Raw genomic sequence first — 13,577 nt, 5'->3', positions numbered from 1 at the left:
GCTACCTGGCCCCTGGTGACTGGGGCAGTGGACTCAGTCTTTCCACCTGGAAATCGGGACAGTAACACGGTTACTGCAAGGTTGGGGTGGGGATCACACGAGTCCAGGCCTGGCCTTCGGCAAGTGTCCAAGGCCAGGCCCTACCAGAGCTGGGACAGAAGGCACTGGGACAGCTTCCTGAGGTCAGGGTTCCATTTCAGAAGGGGTGGGGTGGGGCAACAGCCACATAAACACACACTCTCCCTCCAAGTCCCCTGGGGCCCCCACAGGGGGTCTTGCGGAGGAAGCTGAACCCCACTGTCCACCTCCCAGGGGGCTGTGTCTCCACTTCCCCAGGGCCTGCAGCTGTGCGGCCTCCTCCAGGCGGGGAGCTGGGCTGGGCTGACCCAGGATCAGTGCCGCAGGAGACAGGCTCAATACTCCTCACCACCCCACGTGCCTGGGGAAACTGGGGTGCTGTTTGCCTGCCCGCAGTTGGACAGGGGCTGGGGGCTCTGCAGCCCGTCAACCCTGCCCTGCCCATGGGGTGCAGAAGGGAGTGTGGCTGCTCGTGACACTGGGTCGCAGACAGGGACTGAGAGGGTGACCCAGTCTGGTCTTGTGGGGCCAGACGTCCCTCATCACCTTCCTGTCCAGCAAGGAGGCCGGGCCTCTGTTGGCTGAGAAGGCCAGGCAGGAAGCCCTGCAGTGAGATCCTCCTAGCCCCCAGCTTCCTGCCCACCCTGCTTGACCCTCCCACTTCCGGCAGGGCAGAGGGCCCATCCCCTGGGCCCAACTGCTGGCTGCAGTCTTGTAGCGTGTGGATGGAGAGTGGGGACAGAAGCCGGAGGTGGGGGAGAGGCAGAGACCTGCTCTCTGGGCCGGGTTTCCTTCCCGGCCCTGAGGCTGCGGCTTCTTGGGTCAGCAATGCTATCCTGAGGTCAAGGTTTCAGGCTGGGTTGCAGTGAAGCAGGGCGGGGAAAAGCTGCCGGGCCTGCCGTGTCTCTGTACGGGCTCCATGACAGAGACCCTGGCCAGGGCCTGGCCTCCAGTGGCCCTTCCTGCCCAGCAGCCCCAGGGTGCCTCCTGGTTCTCAAAGGGAGACCCCCACTGGGAGACACCTGGGCAGGGAGGGACCGCCGGGCAATGCCCAGCCATATGGTGGACCCCCTCCTGCAGCCCACGCACACTCCCCGCCCCGTAACCTTCTCTGCATTTGCTAATGTTTTGTGACATAAAGCCCTGAGATTAATTTTTTGCCTCTGTCTTAATTGAAGGAACCATTTAGTGCCGATTTAACTATTATTACCAAATCATCGGGATTGATGCGGTGCACAAGCGCGCGCGCCAATCGCGTTCTGAGGAGCTCGGAGGATTTATGTAAATGGGCCTGCCGGGAGAGGCAATTTGTAGCCGAGAAGGACAATTATGCCCGGCCCGGGAGTGCGCCGTCGACAGCGCCGGGCGGGTAATGGATAATAACCTCCGCGGCGGCGTGAGCAGCAGCGCAGCGTGACCACGACTTTATACAGTGCAGATAAAGAGCCTTTTACGCCACGCCGCCTCACACATGGGGCCAGGTCCTGGGGCCGGTGTGGCCGAACATGGGGGCCGGGGCTTCCCCAGGGTGGCAAGGACATGGTGACTGCAGCGGGTGTCTGCACTGGCAGTGCCTGCCCCAGTGGGGCTCTGTCCCCAGGACCCTGTCCTTGAGTCCTGGAAGGGCCGTGCTGGGCCTTCAGACAAGGTGTGAGGGGCAGCCGCAGCCCAGGCAGCAGGGACAGACAGCCCTGCTGTCCAGGCCGTGAGCACCAGCCCAGCCCTGCCCACCCTGTTCCCAACACCCACACTCACTTGGCCTTCCTGCCCTCGCTCCTGGCCAGCTGGCCCCCGGGACGCAGGGCAGACAGCGAGCTGGAGTGTCTGCGCTTTCTGGGGCGGCCAGGCCCCCGCCGCGCAGGGCTCCGAGAGCTCTCCTCTCTCCTGGGGGCCAGAGGAGAGCTGTCAGAGGCTCCCCCACCCTGCTGCCCACCCTGCAGCTCTGGCTGCAGAACCCTGCCCCTCCTGGCCTCTGGGCTCCAGCTGTCCGGCCCCCATGGCCCTGCAGGCTAACCTCTGCTCCTGGAGCCCCCACTCCCAGCCAGACCGCCTTGGCACTGGCCCCCTCTCCTCGACACCCTGTGGACTGGTCTCTGGGAGACAGCCTGTTCTGTCTGAAGTCTCACCCTCAGGTCTCAGGGCTATCACCACCACTGAGGAGCCTCGGGGACCCCAGCTTCCTGGAGACCCTGGCGAGGCCCCTACCCAAAGGCAGCCAGCACGGCCTGGCTGGAATCTGCATCTGCCCCAGGTGCCGCCCTGGTGTGGGGCCCTTGGGGGTGGGCGCCGCAGCTCCAGCCCCCACGTACTCATGGTCATGCCGTCGCTGCAGGCGCGCCAGCTCTCGCTGCTTCTCCTTGTAGCGCCGTTGCAGCTCTGCCAGCTGCATGCGCATCTCCACCTCCTGTGTGTCCAGCTGGTCGATGGCAGCCTTCAAGGGGCAGACCTGTGTGCAGGGGCACAGGGGCCTGAGAGCCGGGCCAGAGTCTTAGGGCAGGGCTGGTGGGCAGTGCCTGCCCCGTCATGGCACTGGCTGTGTGCCCTCGAACTGCCACTCACAGGCTTGATCTTGGGGGTCCAGGTGTCCTTGCGCTGTAGGATCTGCATGCGGGGGGTGAGCCTGGGGCCACCAGGGTCCGCAGCAGGGGGCTGGGCTGAGGAGAAGGAGCTGTCTGGGCTGGCGGCTTCTACCAGGGACCAGGCGGTAGCCAGTGTGGCCAGGTGCTGCAGGTTGAAGGCTAGCACGTCCTCATCCTCTTCTGCTGGGGGGACAGGAGGGTCAGTAAGGGTCACACACTGCCCTGAAAGAGACTCCTGATATCAGCCCCCACTGCAGCACAGCCGCAGCCCCTGGAGTGCCCAGTCCTGACGGGAGGACCAAGGACCAGGGCCAGGCCACAGGGAAGGTGCCTTGGGTCCCAGCAGCTCCAGGTGGGGAGAAGCCCCTGGCTGCAGGGGCAGATGGGCTGGGGCCCGAGGCTCCTGCCCTGGGGGAAGGACTCACCCTGGGGAGAGCAACTGCTGCCCAGAGCTGACTGTGGCACGGCCGGCAGCGGCGTCTCTCAGGACACAGAGCCAGCACCGGCACTGCCACAGCCAAGTTCACTCCGGGGCAGACCCTCCCCCATCGCAGACCCACACGGCTGAGCTGGGCTCGTCACGGTGGCTCCAGGGACTGGCTCACCACCTCCAGGAGGTACCCACTGCTCTCCCCTGCATCCATGCGCCTGTCCACCCTCCTGCCAGCTTGATGGAGACCCCAGGAGCAGCTGCAGGGTGGTGGCAGGCATGGGAGTGGGGATGGCAATTCCCCTATTCCTCGTGAACAGGGCGGCCAGGCCTGGCGGGGGGCTTCGGGGGAAAGAGCAGGCCCTGGCCTGGGCAGGGTGCAGCTTCCTGCTCTGTCTCTCTTCCTGGAGGCCCCCACAGTTCCTCCAGTCCTGCCCCCAGCGCTCCCTGCACCTCTCCAGGCCCCGAGACAGGCTGGGCTGTGCCTGGCCCTTCCTCCCAGCCCGCCTGGCAGAGGAGACTGCAAGCTCTGGCCCTGGGGTAGGCAGCAGTGGGCATGGCTGACCACAGTAAGGGAGAAGGCATAGAGGTTCACCTGGGGACCAGAGTGGGGGCCGAGCTGGGTGTCACAGGTTACCTCACCAGTGACAGCGGGACAAGGGAAACCCTGGAGTCGGGGCCAGGGAGGGACAGTCCAGTGTGCAGTCAGAGCTTGAGCTGGTGGATGTTTGGTACTTCAGAAAGCAATGACAGGAGCCAGGTGTGGTGGCACACGCCTGTCATCCCAGTGGCCCGAGAGGCTAAGGCAGGAGGATTGCAAGTTCAAGGCCAGCCTCAGCAACTTAGAGAGACTCTAAGTAACTTAGCAAGATCCTGTCTCACAATAGAAAATAAAAAGGCTGGGGATGTGGCTCAGTGGTACAGCAACCCTGGGTTCAATCTCGGTACCAAAAACAAATAAATCATTGAGTATCAAAGACAGGGACACATTGACAGCACACAGGAACTGGCCAAAGGGCTCCTCTGGCCAAACCTGGGCAACCTGGTCATCAGAATAAAGAGAGACCATAATGGATTGTAGTTGGCTGCAAAGACAGAACCTGCCAGCCACGCTGCTGTCAGCAGAGCAGACAGGAGTGCGGGCAGAGGAGCTGTCACAGGGCCCCCAGGGCCTCTCCACCTAGAGCTCTGAACGGCAAGGGGCAGGTGGGGGGCCCACCCTGCGGGTCAGAGCAAACACAGCCGAGGGGACCTCCCAGGAGGGCACAGCTGTGCCCTGCTGAGGGCACCTGAACCCAACCACAAAGGGACGGGCGGGTTCTCGTCTTCAGGGTCAGGGATGCCCCGTGTGGGGCAAGGAGGCAGAGAGCCCAGAAGACAGGGTGAGTCTACTCCAGACCTGGGGCCAAGATGGCAGGGGCTGCCCAGAGGGGCAGCTGCCAGACACCCAGACCTCCAGACACAGTCAAGACCACTGCCAGTCTCCACCACAGGGAACCTCAGCCTCAGAAAGTCCAGGTCCTGAGCCTGGCAGGGAGGAGGGCTGGGGACTTCCCTCAGTGGGCAGTAGCAGAGGTCCATCGACAAGCCCCTTTCAGCCACAAGCCCTGGTCGCCTGTCCCTTGGGGCCACTGTGAGCCACCAGAGCCTCTCTGCTCCTCCCCTGCGCTTTCTCCAGGTGCCCTCAAGGCTACAGGTGTGTAGCCCTTACTGGCCTCACACAGATGGAGCTGCAGGCCTCGGAAGGCAGGGGGCCTGAACTACCCTGGGGTCTCCCCGGGGTTCAGGCCCCACGGGTCCCTCTGAATCCTGCTCTGTGGTGCAGAATGAAATTTATCAGGTTCATTTCAGCCAAAGTGGTCACTGTACTTGTAAGGAACAGTTACCGCTGGACATGGCTCAGGAAGAGCCCATCGAAGGGATGGGCGGAGCGGGTGTGGCTGCTGCAGGGTGGCTGGGGCAGCCTGCACTCCACTACCCTGACTGCAGGAGACCTGGCCTGACAGTCCGCGCCTGCGATGGCCTGCGAAACTTGGCCTCCTACGCAGAACACGTGCTCTGCATGTATTTACTCAATGAATGGGCCCTGGTCCAGCTGGCAGCCACAGCGTGCGCACACACACACACGTACACACACAAGTGCACACGTGCGCCACAGTCACTTGGTGCCCCTTAAGCCATCCCCTCAACTGCTACAGGATGCTCACCCGGGAGTCTCTGGCACTTGGCTTACCCTGGGTGACCCTGCTGTATGTGGCCAGGAGGCCCAGCGAGGTCTCCCTGGGGGTCCGGCTGGGAGTCCACTCCAGCAGGAGCAGAGGGCCCTGGAAGGGCCGCTGGGTGCACCTCCAGGGCAGGCGTGTCCCCTGCCCAGGTCACAGCCAGAGTGGTTGCCAGGCCAGGCCTCCCTGCAGCCACACACCGAGAGGGACAGAGGCCTTGGGGGAAATCGGCTTTACAGGGACACTCACTCGTCCCCACACAGCACAAGAGGCACACGGGCGTGGGGAGCCTTGTGCTCCAGGAAGACCAGGGCTTTGTGAGGCCCTTCTACAGACATCCTGCAGCACCGTGCCTGGCTGGGGTGCTCCCCCCCAGGAGGGACTTCCTCTGGGGTCAAAGGGGAAGATGGCACTGCTCTGGCAGGAAGAGGAAGTGGACTACTGGGGGCCGGAGGGGACCATGTGGGGTCCTGACAAGGTGGGGGCAGAGCTGGGACCTGCCAAGCCAAGGCTGGCCCTTGGGCCTCTGAGGTGGTCAGGCCCCAGCCTGGCAGTGGGCCGCAGTCTCCAGCTCACCCTGCTGGCCCACTGCCCTGCCCTGCACACTCTGGGGTCCTGGGTGGCTGGTGAGCCCAGGGGCTCCTTGTCCTGTGGTTGCCTGGAGCAGGAATGCCTGCTGACTCAGCCCGGAGGCTCAGACCTGGTGGTCCAGCCGACCCCCGCCTTGGTGCTATGTACCCTGGGCCTGGGAGGAGAGGCAGACGTTTCCCACAGTGGCCATACCAGGCCCGGGACCAGGAGCCATGGAGCTGAGTGGTGGGGGTCCCACGGAGGGGGAGGTTGGAGCTGACCGCCCCTTTCCTGTCACCAGGCCTCCATCTGCCCTTGTGTCCTGGGTCTGACCAGGTCCCAGGGGAAATGCAGACAGCACACGTGAGCGCTGCCCTCCTCCTCGGAAGCCACACGGAGGGTGGCCTGGTCCCAAGGGCCCGGCTCGGGGGGCCCCGGGGGAGGCTGCAGGCAGAGCTCACCTGGCGTGGCCCGCCGGCTGCTCTGTCGCTGGGCCTCCAGGTCTGCCAGCTCGCTGAGCAGGGCGATGCCGTGAATCCCTGAGCTACGGGGCAGGGTGGCGGTGCTGGGGGGCCCAGAGGTCTCGGCGGGGAGAGGGTCCAGCAGGCTCAGGCTGGGCAGGTCCCCCAGGTCCACAGTGGCGGCCACCAGGGCATCTAGCCCCAGCAGTGCTCTGGGTGGGTGGCTGCCGCTGGGAGCCCCCCAGTCCTCCTCGGAGTCCTCTACACCTCCCTCCTGCAGCTGGGCCTCTTCCGGGGCAAGCCCCAGGCCCTCCTCGTCCTCCTCCAGGGCACCAGGGCTCCCTGCTTGCTGCTGCAGGGCTTGAGGGGAGGCCCCTGGCGGGGGTCCCTGCACCCCCTCCTCTCTGGTCCTCTCTTCTTGCGCCCTTCCCTGAGTAGAATCAGCCTGGCCAGTGGCCTCAGGGGCCCCTCCCTCAAGGAGGGCCCCAAATGGCAGTTCTTGCAGCCCTTCAAGTGGGCTGGGGTCCTCTGCCTTCCCTGGGGGTCCCCGCTCAGCGGGGTGGGGTGTGGTGGCAAGGTCCTGGGTGGCCTCCCTGGCCCCTGAGAGCAGCCCAGACTCCTCCAGGCCCCTGGGGCTGCAGGGGGGTGGCTCCCTGGGCAGGAACATCCTCACAGGCTCAGGCTCAGCCCCTGGGGCGGCAGTTTGCATAGTTTCGGGGTCCGGGAGGTCAGATGAGTGCCCTCCTGAGGGCAGGGAGGCAGAGAAGCCCAGGCCAGGCGTGGGGCGCAGGTATCCTGGAGGCAGGTCTGTGAAAGAGGAAACAGGTCAGGAGAGGCAGGGGCAGGAGGTGAGGCTCTGCCATAGGACGGGGCGACCCTGGTGGGGGTCCCCGCCAGCCCTCTGGGCCTGAGGCAGGGCCTGGGCACAGCGGCCTGGGGGGCGGCAGGAGGAGAGCCCCAGGGCATCTCTGGAGGGTACAGTGTGGCCAGCTAGGAAGGGGTTTAAGCATGATGCCTGAATCAGGGCTCTCCCCAGACAGAGAGCTGGCAGGCGCTGAGGCATGGCGCCCACTAACTCCATAAGAACAACACAAAACCTCTTGGGCTCAGTCTCCTCACTGTGGAACTGGGATGGGTTTTATGTCCCACACGGGTTTCCAGAGCTCGGTTCTCAGCCTGATCCAGAGAACCACGTGGCGGCTGGGGAATGGTGGGCACAGGCCCTCCTTGCTCAGACCCAAGCTGGGCTGCTGGTCGCAGTTGGCTGAGATGCCCAGCTTTGCTGAGGCCCAGGCTCAGGGCTGGGGACAGGTCCTGGTCTGGAATCCCCAAGGGCCCTGCCACCTTATCAGCTCCCAGAGCTGGCCGCCAGGCCTGACCTTCCCCCAGCCCCCACTGCCAAGGGCAGGGAGGCAGGCAGCGGGGACCTGTGTGCTTCTTCTCTATGGACCATCCAGAGCCAGGTGAAGAAAAAGGAGGAAGGAGGGACAGGTGGCATCCCCCTGCGCCCTACAGGGGCTTGGGTTGGTGACAGGCAGACCCTGTAATCAGCTCTGTCTGTCCAGGAGGGGGTGGCCTCAGGTGGAGGGTGGGGCCAGGATGGTGCTGCCCAAGCTCACCTGGTTCCAATGTGGTGAGGTTGGCTCCGGCCCGCCGGCCCTCCCCACTCTTGTCTTCGGCGCTGGGCACCTTGGAGCTGGGCCCTGGGCTGCGGGCAGGGCAGACGGATAAAGTGCAGGGGGCGCTGGGGCAAGGTGGTGGTGTGGGACAGCTGGTAGGGGGCTTCAGGGTGGGTGAGTGGCAGCAGGGCGGCAGCTTGACTGGGCCTGCAGCGGCAGGTGAGGGGCCGCTCTTGGCCATGGGGGTTAAGGCAACTGGCTTGTGGGTGGACTTCAGGGCCTTCTCCTGGGTGGGCTCTTCTAGCTCCAGGTGGTGGTCCTCAGGCTTCCGCTGTTGAGTTGGGGAAGAGGGTCAGCCAGGTGGCCCCTCTGCACCTGTGCATCCTCTGTTGCCGGGAGGCGTGGAGGGGCTCCTGGGGCCAGCCAGGCTGGTATAGGGAGGGGAAAATTGCCCTGGGTCCCCACTGGCTGTGGCCGTCAAGGTGGTACCTGGAAATGGGCAGCCCGCTGCAGCTCCAGGGCCTGGGCAGCCCGCTGCTGCTGCTGTTGCTGCTGTTGCTGCTGTTGCTGCTGCTGCTGCTGCTGCTGCTGCTGCTGCTGCTGCTGCTGCAGGGCGTAAATCTCCTGCTGCCGCAGCAGCTGAGAACGGGAGTACACAGGGAGCTGGCCCGGGTGCTGCATGTGGGAGGTGGGGCCCCGGCTCCCGTACATGGGGGGCCACAGTGAGGCCTGGTCCATGACGTCAGCTGTAGGCAGGGCAAGAGGGCAGTCAGCCCCAGCTGGGCATGGGGGGGGGGGCTACCCGGCTCTTCCCCTCCCTCTCAGTCCTCCCAGCCCACCCAGTCCCCAGATGATCCACCTCAAAGTCCCACCTGGGTCTTGCCAGGCACCTGCCTCACCCTCTCCCGCTCCCCAGAGACTGTCCCCGACCAGGCCCTCTGCCAACAGCCCCATGTGCAAACAGCCAGGCCCCGAGGCCCTTACCAAGCGCGTGAGGGGTGGCGTGGGGTGTGGGCTCCGAGGGCAGGATGAGGAGCTGTGTGGGGGCATCCTGGGGGAGGGGGAACACGGAGGGCACCGAGCCGGGCACAGAGGTGGGGAAGCCAGGGGGCAGGTTCTGGTGCAGGGCAGGGTGCCCGAGGCCTGGGGAGCAGAGGTCATGGGATAAGCGGGGGGCCCCTGTCACTCTCAGACATCCCACTTTTGGAGGTCCAGCCCCAGGCCAGCCCCCACTTGCCCTCAGAGCACTGACCATAGGAATGTCCCCCCATCCATAAAGAGGGGCTGCGGGTGCGGGGCAGCCAGGGGGGGTGGGCGGGGTGGGGATGGGGGGCTGGGTCCCCACCCAGCTGGCCACCCTGCATCACGAGGTGGGGGGCCAGTTCTCCAGGGCAGCCGCTTGAGGGGTGAATCCGGGCAAACTCCACGAGGTCTTTGTTGTCCCTGTAAGATCACCAGAATCAGCCCTGTCGCCTGGCTGACCCTGCCCTGCTCCCCGACCCTGTGGCCATCAACCTGGAAGGGAGCTGGAGGTTGGAGGTGACAGGTGGCCCCGGTTCTGGGCCTGGTGCCAGAGGCCTCCATCCCCAGCAGTGACCCTGTTGGCAGCGGGAGTGAGCAGAGCCCTCGGGGAAGGCTCTGGTGGGTGTGGGACCCTGCCCAGGACAAGGCCACTGTTGACATCCTGGCCACCATGCCCCTTCTCCCTCGAGGGCTCTGAGCGGGCAAGCCCACCTGGGAGGCACCCCACCCCGGCCAGGACCACAGCCTGGCTCTTACTGTAGCAGCAGCTCGCGGCCAGCCAGCCCCAGGCGGTCATCACACAGTCGCGTCCTCTCCTCCTCGCCCTCCAGGTCCAGGGCGTGTGTGGCACGGGGGCCCCCAGCAGCTGCATAGGGTCAGGAGGGCAGAAGGGTGAGATGGGGTGGCAGGGCCCTGCTGGCAGAGGCAGGCACCACCCTGTGTCGAGCTGGGAGCTGAGGCGCCCAGGGAGGGCTCCCTGGCTCTGGGGGCTTTGGAGGACCTTCTAGGGGAGGGCGTGGGGGGCCAACCGGACGCCCAGGCAGAGACAGGGCCAGCTGGTCTTGGACACCCTCGGTGCTGGCCCAGTTGTCTCCCGGCCTGTGAAGGGCCATACCTTTGAAGGTGGGGGCGGCCCGGCCCTGCCGCCCGCTGTTGGTGTTGTAGGTGGTCTCCGGCCGACTCACTGTGTCCTTCTGTCGGGCCAAGGCCACTGCAATGCCCACAGGCGGCTGCCGCACCTCCCCGTCTGCCTGTGCGGCCTCGTGTTCCCGGCTCCGGGCACAGTCGGGCCTGTCCACTGCGCCTGGGCCCTTGGAGGCAGGGAACTTTGTCTCCTGCTGGACACAGCTGGCTTTGAGGCCGCCCAGACCCACGAAGGGCGCCTTCTGGCCCACAGCCAGCGCGTGGCTGCTGTACTTGAGCAGGTTCTTCATGGCTGAGACCTCGTCGGGCGGGGCAGGCAGCTCCTGGGACAGGAGGGCCGCCTGCTGCAGGCCACTGCCGAAGGGGTCCAGGTAGGCACTGCCCTGGCGCTCTTCACTGATGGGCATGGTGGTGCCCTGACCAGCCTGGACACTCCAGGGGGGCAGGTGGGGACCGCTGTAGCCCAGAGAGGCCAGTTCCAGGGACTTGCGCTTGACCTCAGCCCCGCTGCCCCCCTGCTCCACCTCAGGGGTGGCCAAGTGCTGCTGATGCCGGATCCGGGCCACCTTCTGGGCCCCCGGGGGTGCTGCGGGGGCCTCCTTGTTGGCAGCTTTGTCTAAAGTGCAGCAGGCCTGGGCGGCCTTCCCACCCAACAGGTCCTGATTACTGGGCCGGGCACAGTCCTGCGAAGGGGCGGGCAACTCAAAGTAGCCGCTTTTGTCCAGACCACCCTTGGGGAGTCCAGGGAAGGAGGCCTCGGGGCGGGTGCTGAGGTACTCCAGGCCCTTTAGCCGGGGGTTGAGGGCCGCCTCGAAGCCCCCAGGCCGCCGCTCGCCCTTGCCCTCGGCCTTCAGGTGAGTGTAGGAGGCTCCGTAGGGCGCAGTGTGGTCAGGGACCAGGGCCCCCTCCAGGTGCCGGTCCTTGCCCTCACCTGCCACGGCACAGGCCTCGGCCGCCTGGAAGGGGCGGCTCTTGTCGGCCAGGTGTCCCACAGAAGGCACAAAGGTGGGCCCGCTGGCCTTTAGGTCCCGGGAGACTTTGTCCTGCAGCGGGCAGAGCCCGTCGGGGCCCGTGTGCAGCTGCAGGCAGGGGAAGGACCCAGCAGCTGTGCTGAGGGGTGGGGGGGGCCCGGTAGGTAGGCCGGAGGGCACCGTGTAGGACACCGCATGGTGCAGCATCTGTCGCCGCTCCAGGCACTCGCTGAAGGCCGGCCCGGGCTCCGGGGGGCCCACCACCTCCTTGGCACGTCCCGAAGCTGTCACCCCTGCACCGGGCCGGCCTAGCATGCCCCCAGCACAGCTGGCCAGTGCGGCCTTGCCCATGTCACCATTGAGCACCTTGGTGTTGAGGAGGCAGGAGGTGAGGTGCTTGGGGCGGCCTTCACAGGAGCCCCGGGGCACGGGGCCGCCCTCCTTGCAGGGCCCGTCCACCGGCGGCATGGGTGGCACCAGCTTGTGCCGCTCTTTGCCGCCATCCTCCTCCACTGGCCGCTCCCTGCCCTCCACTGCCTTGCCGGCCTTCTCTTTGCCCAGCTCTTTCGATGTGAGGAAGCGGTCAAACTCCCTGGGGCCCTTCGCCTGGGGGCCGGCCTCGCCCCGCTCTCGGCTACAGGGGTGGGCAGGAGCAGCACGGGCCATGGGGAAGCTGTGGTTGGAGGGCAGGAGCGTGGGCTGGGGGGGCAGGTTGCGCAGGTAGAAGTTATCTGCAAGCAGAAGGAGCCGAGGTCAGCAGTGTAGGGACCCAGACTCCCCAAGACGCCGGCTGCAGGAGTCCCTTGGTCCCCCTGGCACCCATCAAGGTCACCCTGCAGGAAGGTTTCTGCCTCCACTTTTTAAAAACTCGTGGTGAAAATAAATAATGAGATTTGCCTTCTAAGTGTACAGTCCAGTGGCCTAAGCACATTCAGAGCTGCCCAGCCGTCTCCACCAGCCACCTCCACAGTCTCTCCTCAAACCGAAGCCCTCTCCCCACTCAACTCCTGGCCCTGCCCACTCAGGCCCAGCACCCTAGAGCTGCCCCGCCCCCGACTCCTGTCTGCCCGACCCTGTGCCCTGGAGACTTTCAGAGCGGGGGTGGGTGGAAGGAGGGTGAGTCTCCAGGACAGTGAGTGGAGGAGCACAACGCAGGGTGAGCTTCGGGCAGGCGAGGTGTACCTGTGAGGTGAGCCACCACAGAGCCAGCTGGCCAGGCACCGGGTGAGAGGGTGGCCTTGCAGCCCAGGGTCTAGTACTGTGGGTGGCCCCATGTGCTAGCAGGCCCGCAGCCCCCAAGTGTCCCCAGGTGCCGTGTATCCTGGGAGGAGCAAGGCTGAGGGTGTGAGCAGGCAGGATGGGCTGGGTGGGGGAGCCGCCTGGCCCCTGGACAGCTCACTGCATCCCTGGGGCTGGTGGACACGGGTGAGGGCTGAAGCAGGTTATAACTGGGAGGAGGCAAAGTGGCCCCGCATCCACCCACCCCCAGCTCGGGGCCCAGCCAGTCTGGCCCTAGTGCCAGGCTCCTCTGTGGTCCATGGACTCGCGGCCCAGCTGGGGCCTCTGGGCCTGGGGAAAACCCTCCTCTCTTGACCAACCCTGGGGCCATGCCCAGCAACCTGGGCCAGACCTCTGCCTCTGGGGGACCCTGGGGGCTGCCCCTTCCCTGGCCCAGCTGGGTGGGTGGGCGGCAGGGTGAAGCCCTGAGCTGAGGCACAGACGGAAGGGGAAACAAAAGAAAGGGTCGGAACTCGCCAACCCGGCCTCAGTCACTCAAGGCCTCAGTCACTCGAGTCCTGCCAATTTCCTGCTAATTGGAGACAAGGGGAAGAGGGTAGCCCAGGAGAGACCTAATAAGCTCAGGTCCCAAAGCCAAACACCGTCCTTTGGATGAGGCTCCACCACGACATTTTGAAAGCCCCGAGGGCCAGTGGCTGCCTCCACATCAGCCAGCCCACTGCCCCTGGAGTCCCTGGGCCCTGGCTCAGGGGTGGGGCTTCTGGGGCTGAGACCAGACACCTGCCTGCTCCTAACAGACTCTTGTCAAAACAGCTGCAGTCCCCCAGGAGCTGATAGGAGCACGGGGGAGCTGGCCGGCTCTGCTGCCCACAGAACAGCCCCCTCAGGCGTGGCCAGATCCTCTGGGCCCTAGTCAGTCTGCAGGTACCCACAGTTGTTTGGACAGAGTCCAGACAAGCAGGACTCTCCCTGAGTCTGGGGTCTGTGGCAGAAGGTACTGAGGGGCAGCAGGAGGCTCTCTGCACCCTTGGTTGACCAGACACCTCCCAGGCCCTGCTGGCTTCTCTGCCTCACTGGGGCTCCCCAGGGACGTGGTGAGCTGTGCCTGTTCTGTGGACGTGAGTGTCCAGTGACCCAGCACCCAGGCTCTCTAGATCTAAGCTGAAGTCACCCCCCACAGCCTGGACCAGGAACTGGGGTCATCTGAGACCCTCTGCCCTTCCCTGACCCAACCTACTCCTG

At 65.5% G+C, this 13,577-nt stretch overlaps 1 protein-coding gene across 14 annotated transcripts in view; it reads right to left on the bottom strand.

Annotated features, from left to right (window-relative positions):
* BAHCC1 (BAH domain and coiled-coil containing 1) overlaps window positions 1-13,577 on the bottom strand; it is a 60,561-nt gene that overhangs the window by 9,118 nt on the left and 37,866 nt on the right. For 11 of the 14 annotated variants that reach the window (XM_081272757.1, XM_081272758.1, XM_081272755.1 and 8 more), the window contains 10 exons: window positions 10,097-11,827; window positions 9,739-9,847; window positions 9,212-9,402; window positions 8,944-9,102; window positions 8,449-8,705; window positions 7,960-8,290; window positions 6,341-7,147; window positions 2,638-2,840; window positions 2,388-2,524; window positions 1,834-1,962 (listed from right to left, as the gene is read on the bottom strand). In XM_081272757.1, the coding sequence (XP_081128883.1) occupies window positions 1,834-1,962; window positions 2,388-2,524; window positions 2,638-2,840; window positions 6,341-7,147; window positions 7,960-8,290; window positions 8,449-8,705; window positions 8,944-9,102; window positions 9,212-9,402; window positions 9,739-9,847; window positions 10,097-11,827 (4,054 nt within the window). The remainder of the gene's footprint in view (window positions 1-1,833; window positions 1,963-2,387; window positions 2,525-2,637; window positions 2,841-6,340; window positions 7,148-7,959; window positions 8,291-8,448; window positions 8,706-8,943; window positions 9,103-9,211; window positions 9,403-9,738; window positions 9,848-10,096; window positions 11,828-13,577) is intronic. The other 3 variants (XM_081272760.1, XM_081272754.1, XM_081272763.1) reach the window with 2 other exon arrangements.

This window comes from Spermophilus citellus (genome assembly GCF_964194105.1).
Source record: "Spermophilus citellus genome assembly, chromosome: 17".
Taxonomy (NCBI): Eukaryota; Metazoa; Chordata; class Mammalia; order Rodentia; family Sciuridae; genus Spermophilus; species Spermophilus citellus.
Note: the sequence above shows the minus strand (reverse complement) of the source record. Positions and strands in the feature narration are given on the sequence as shown.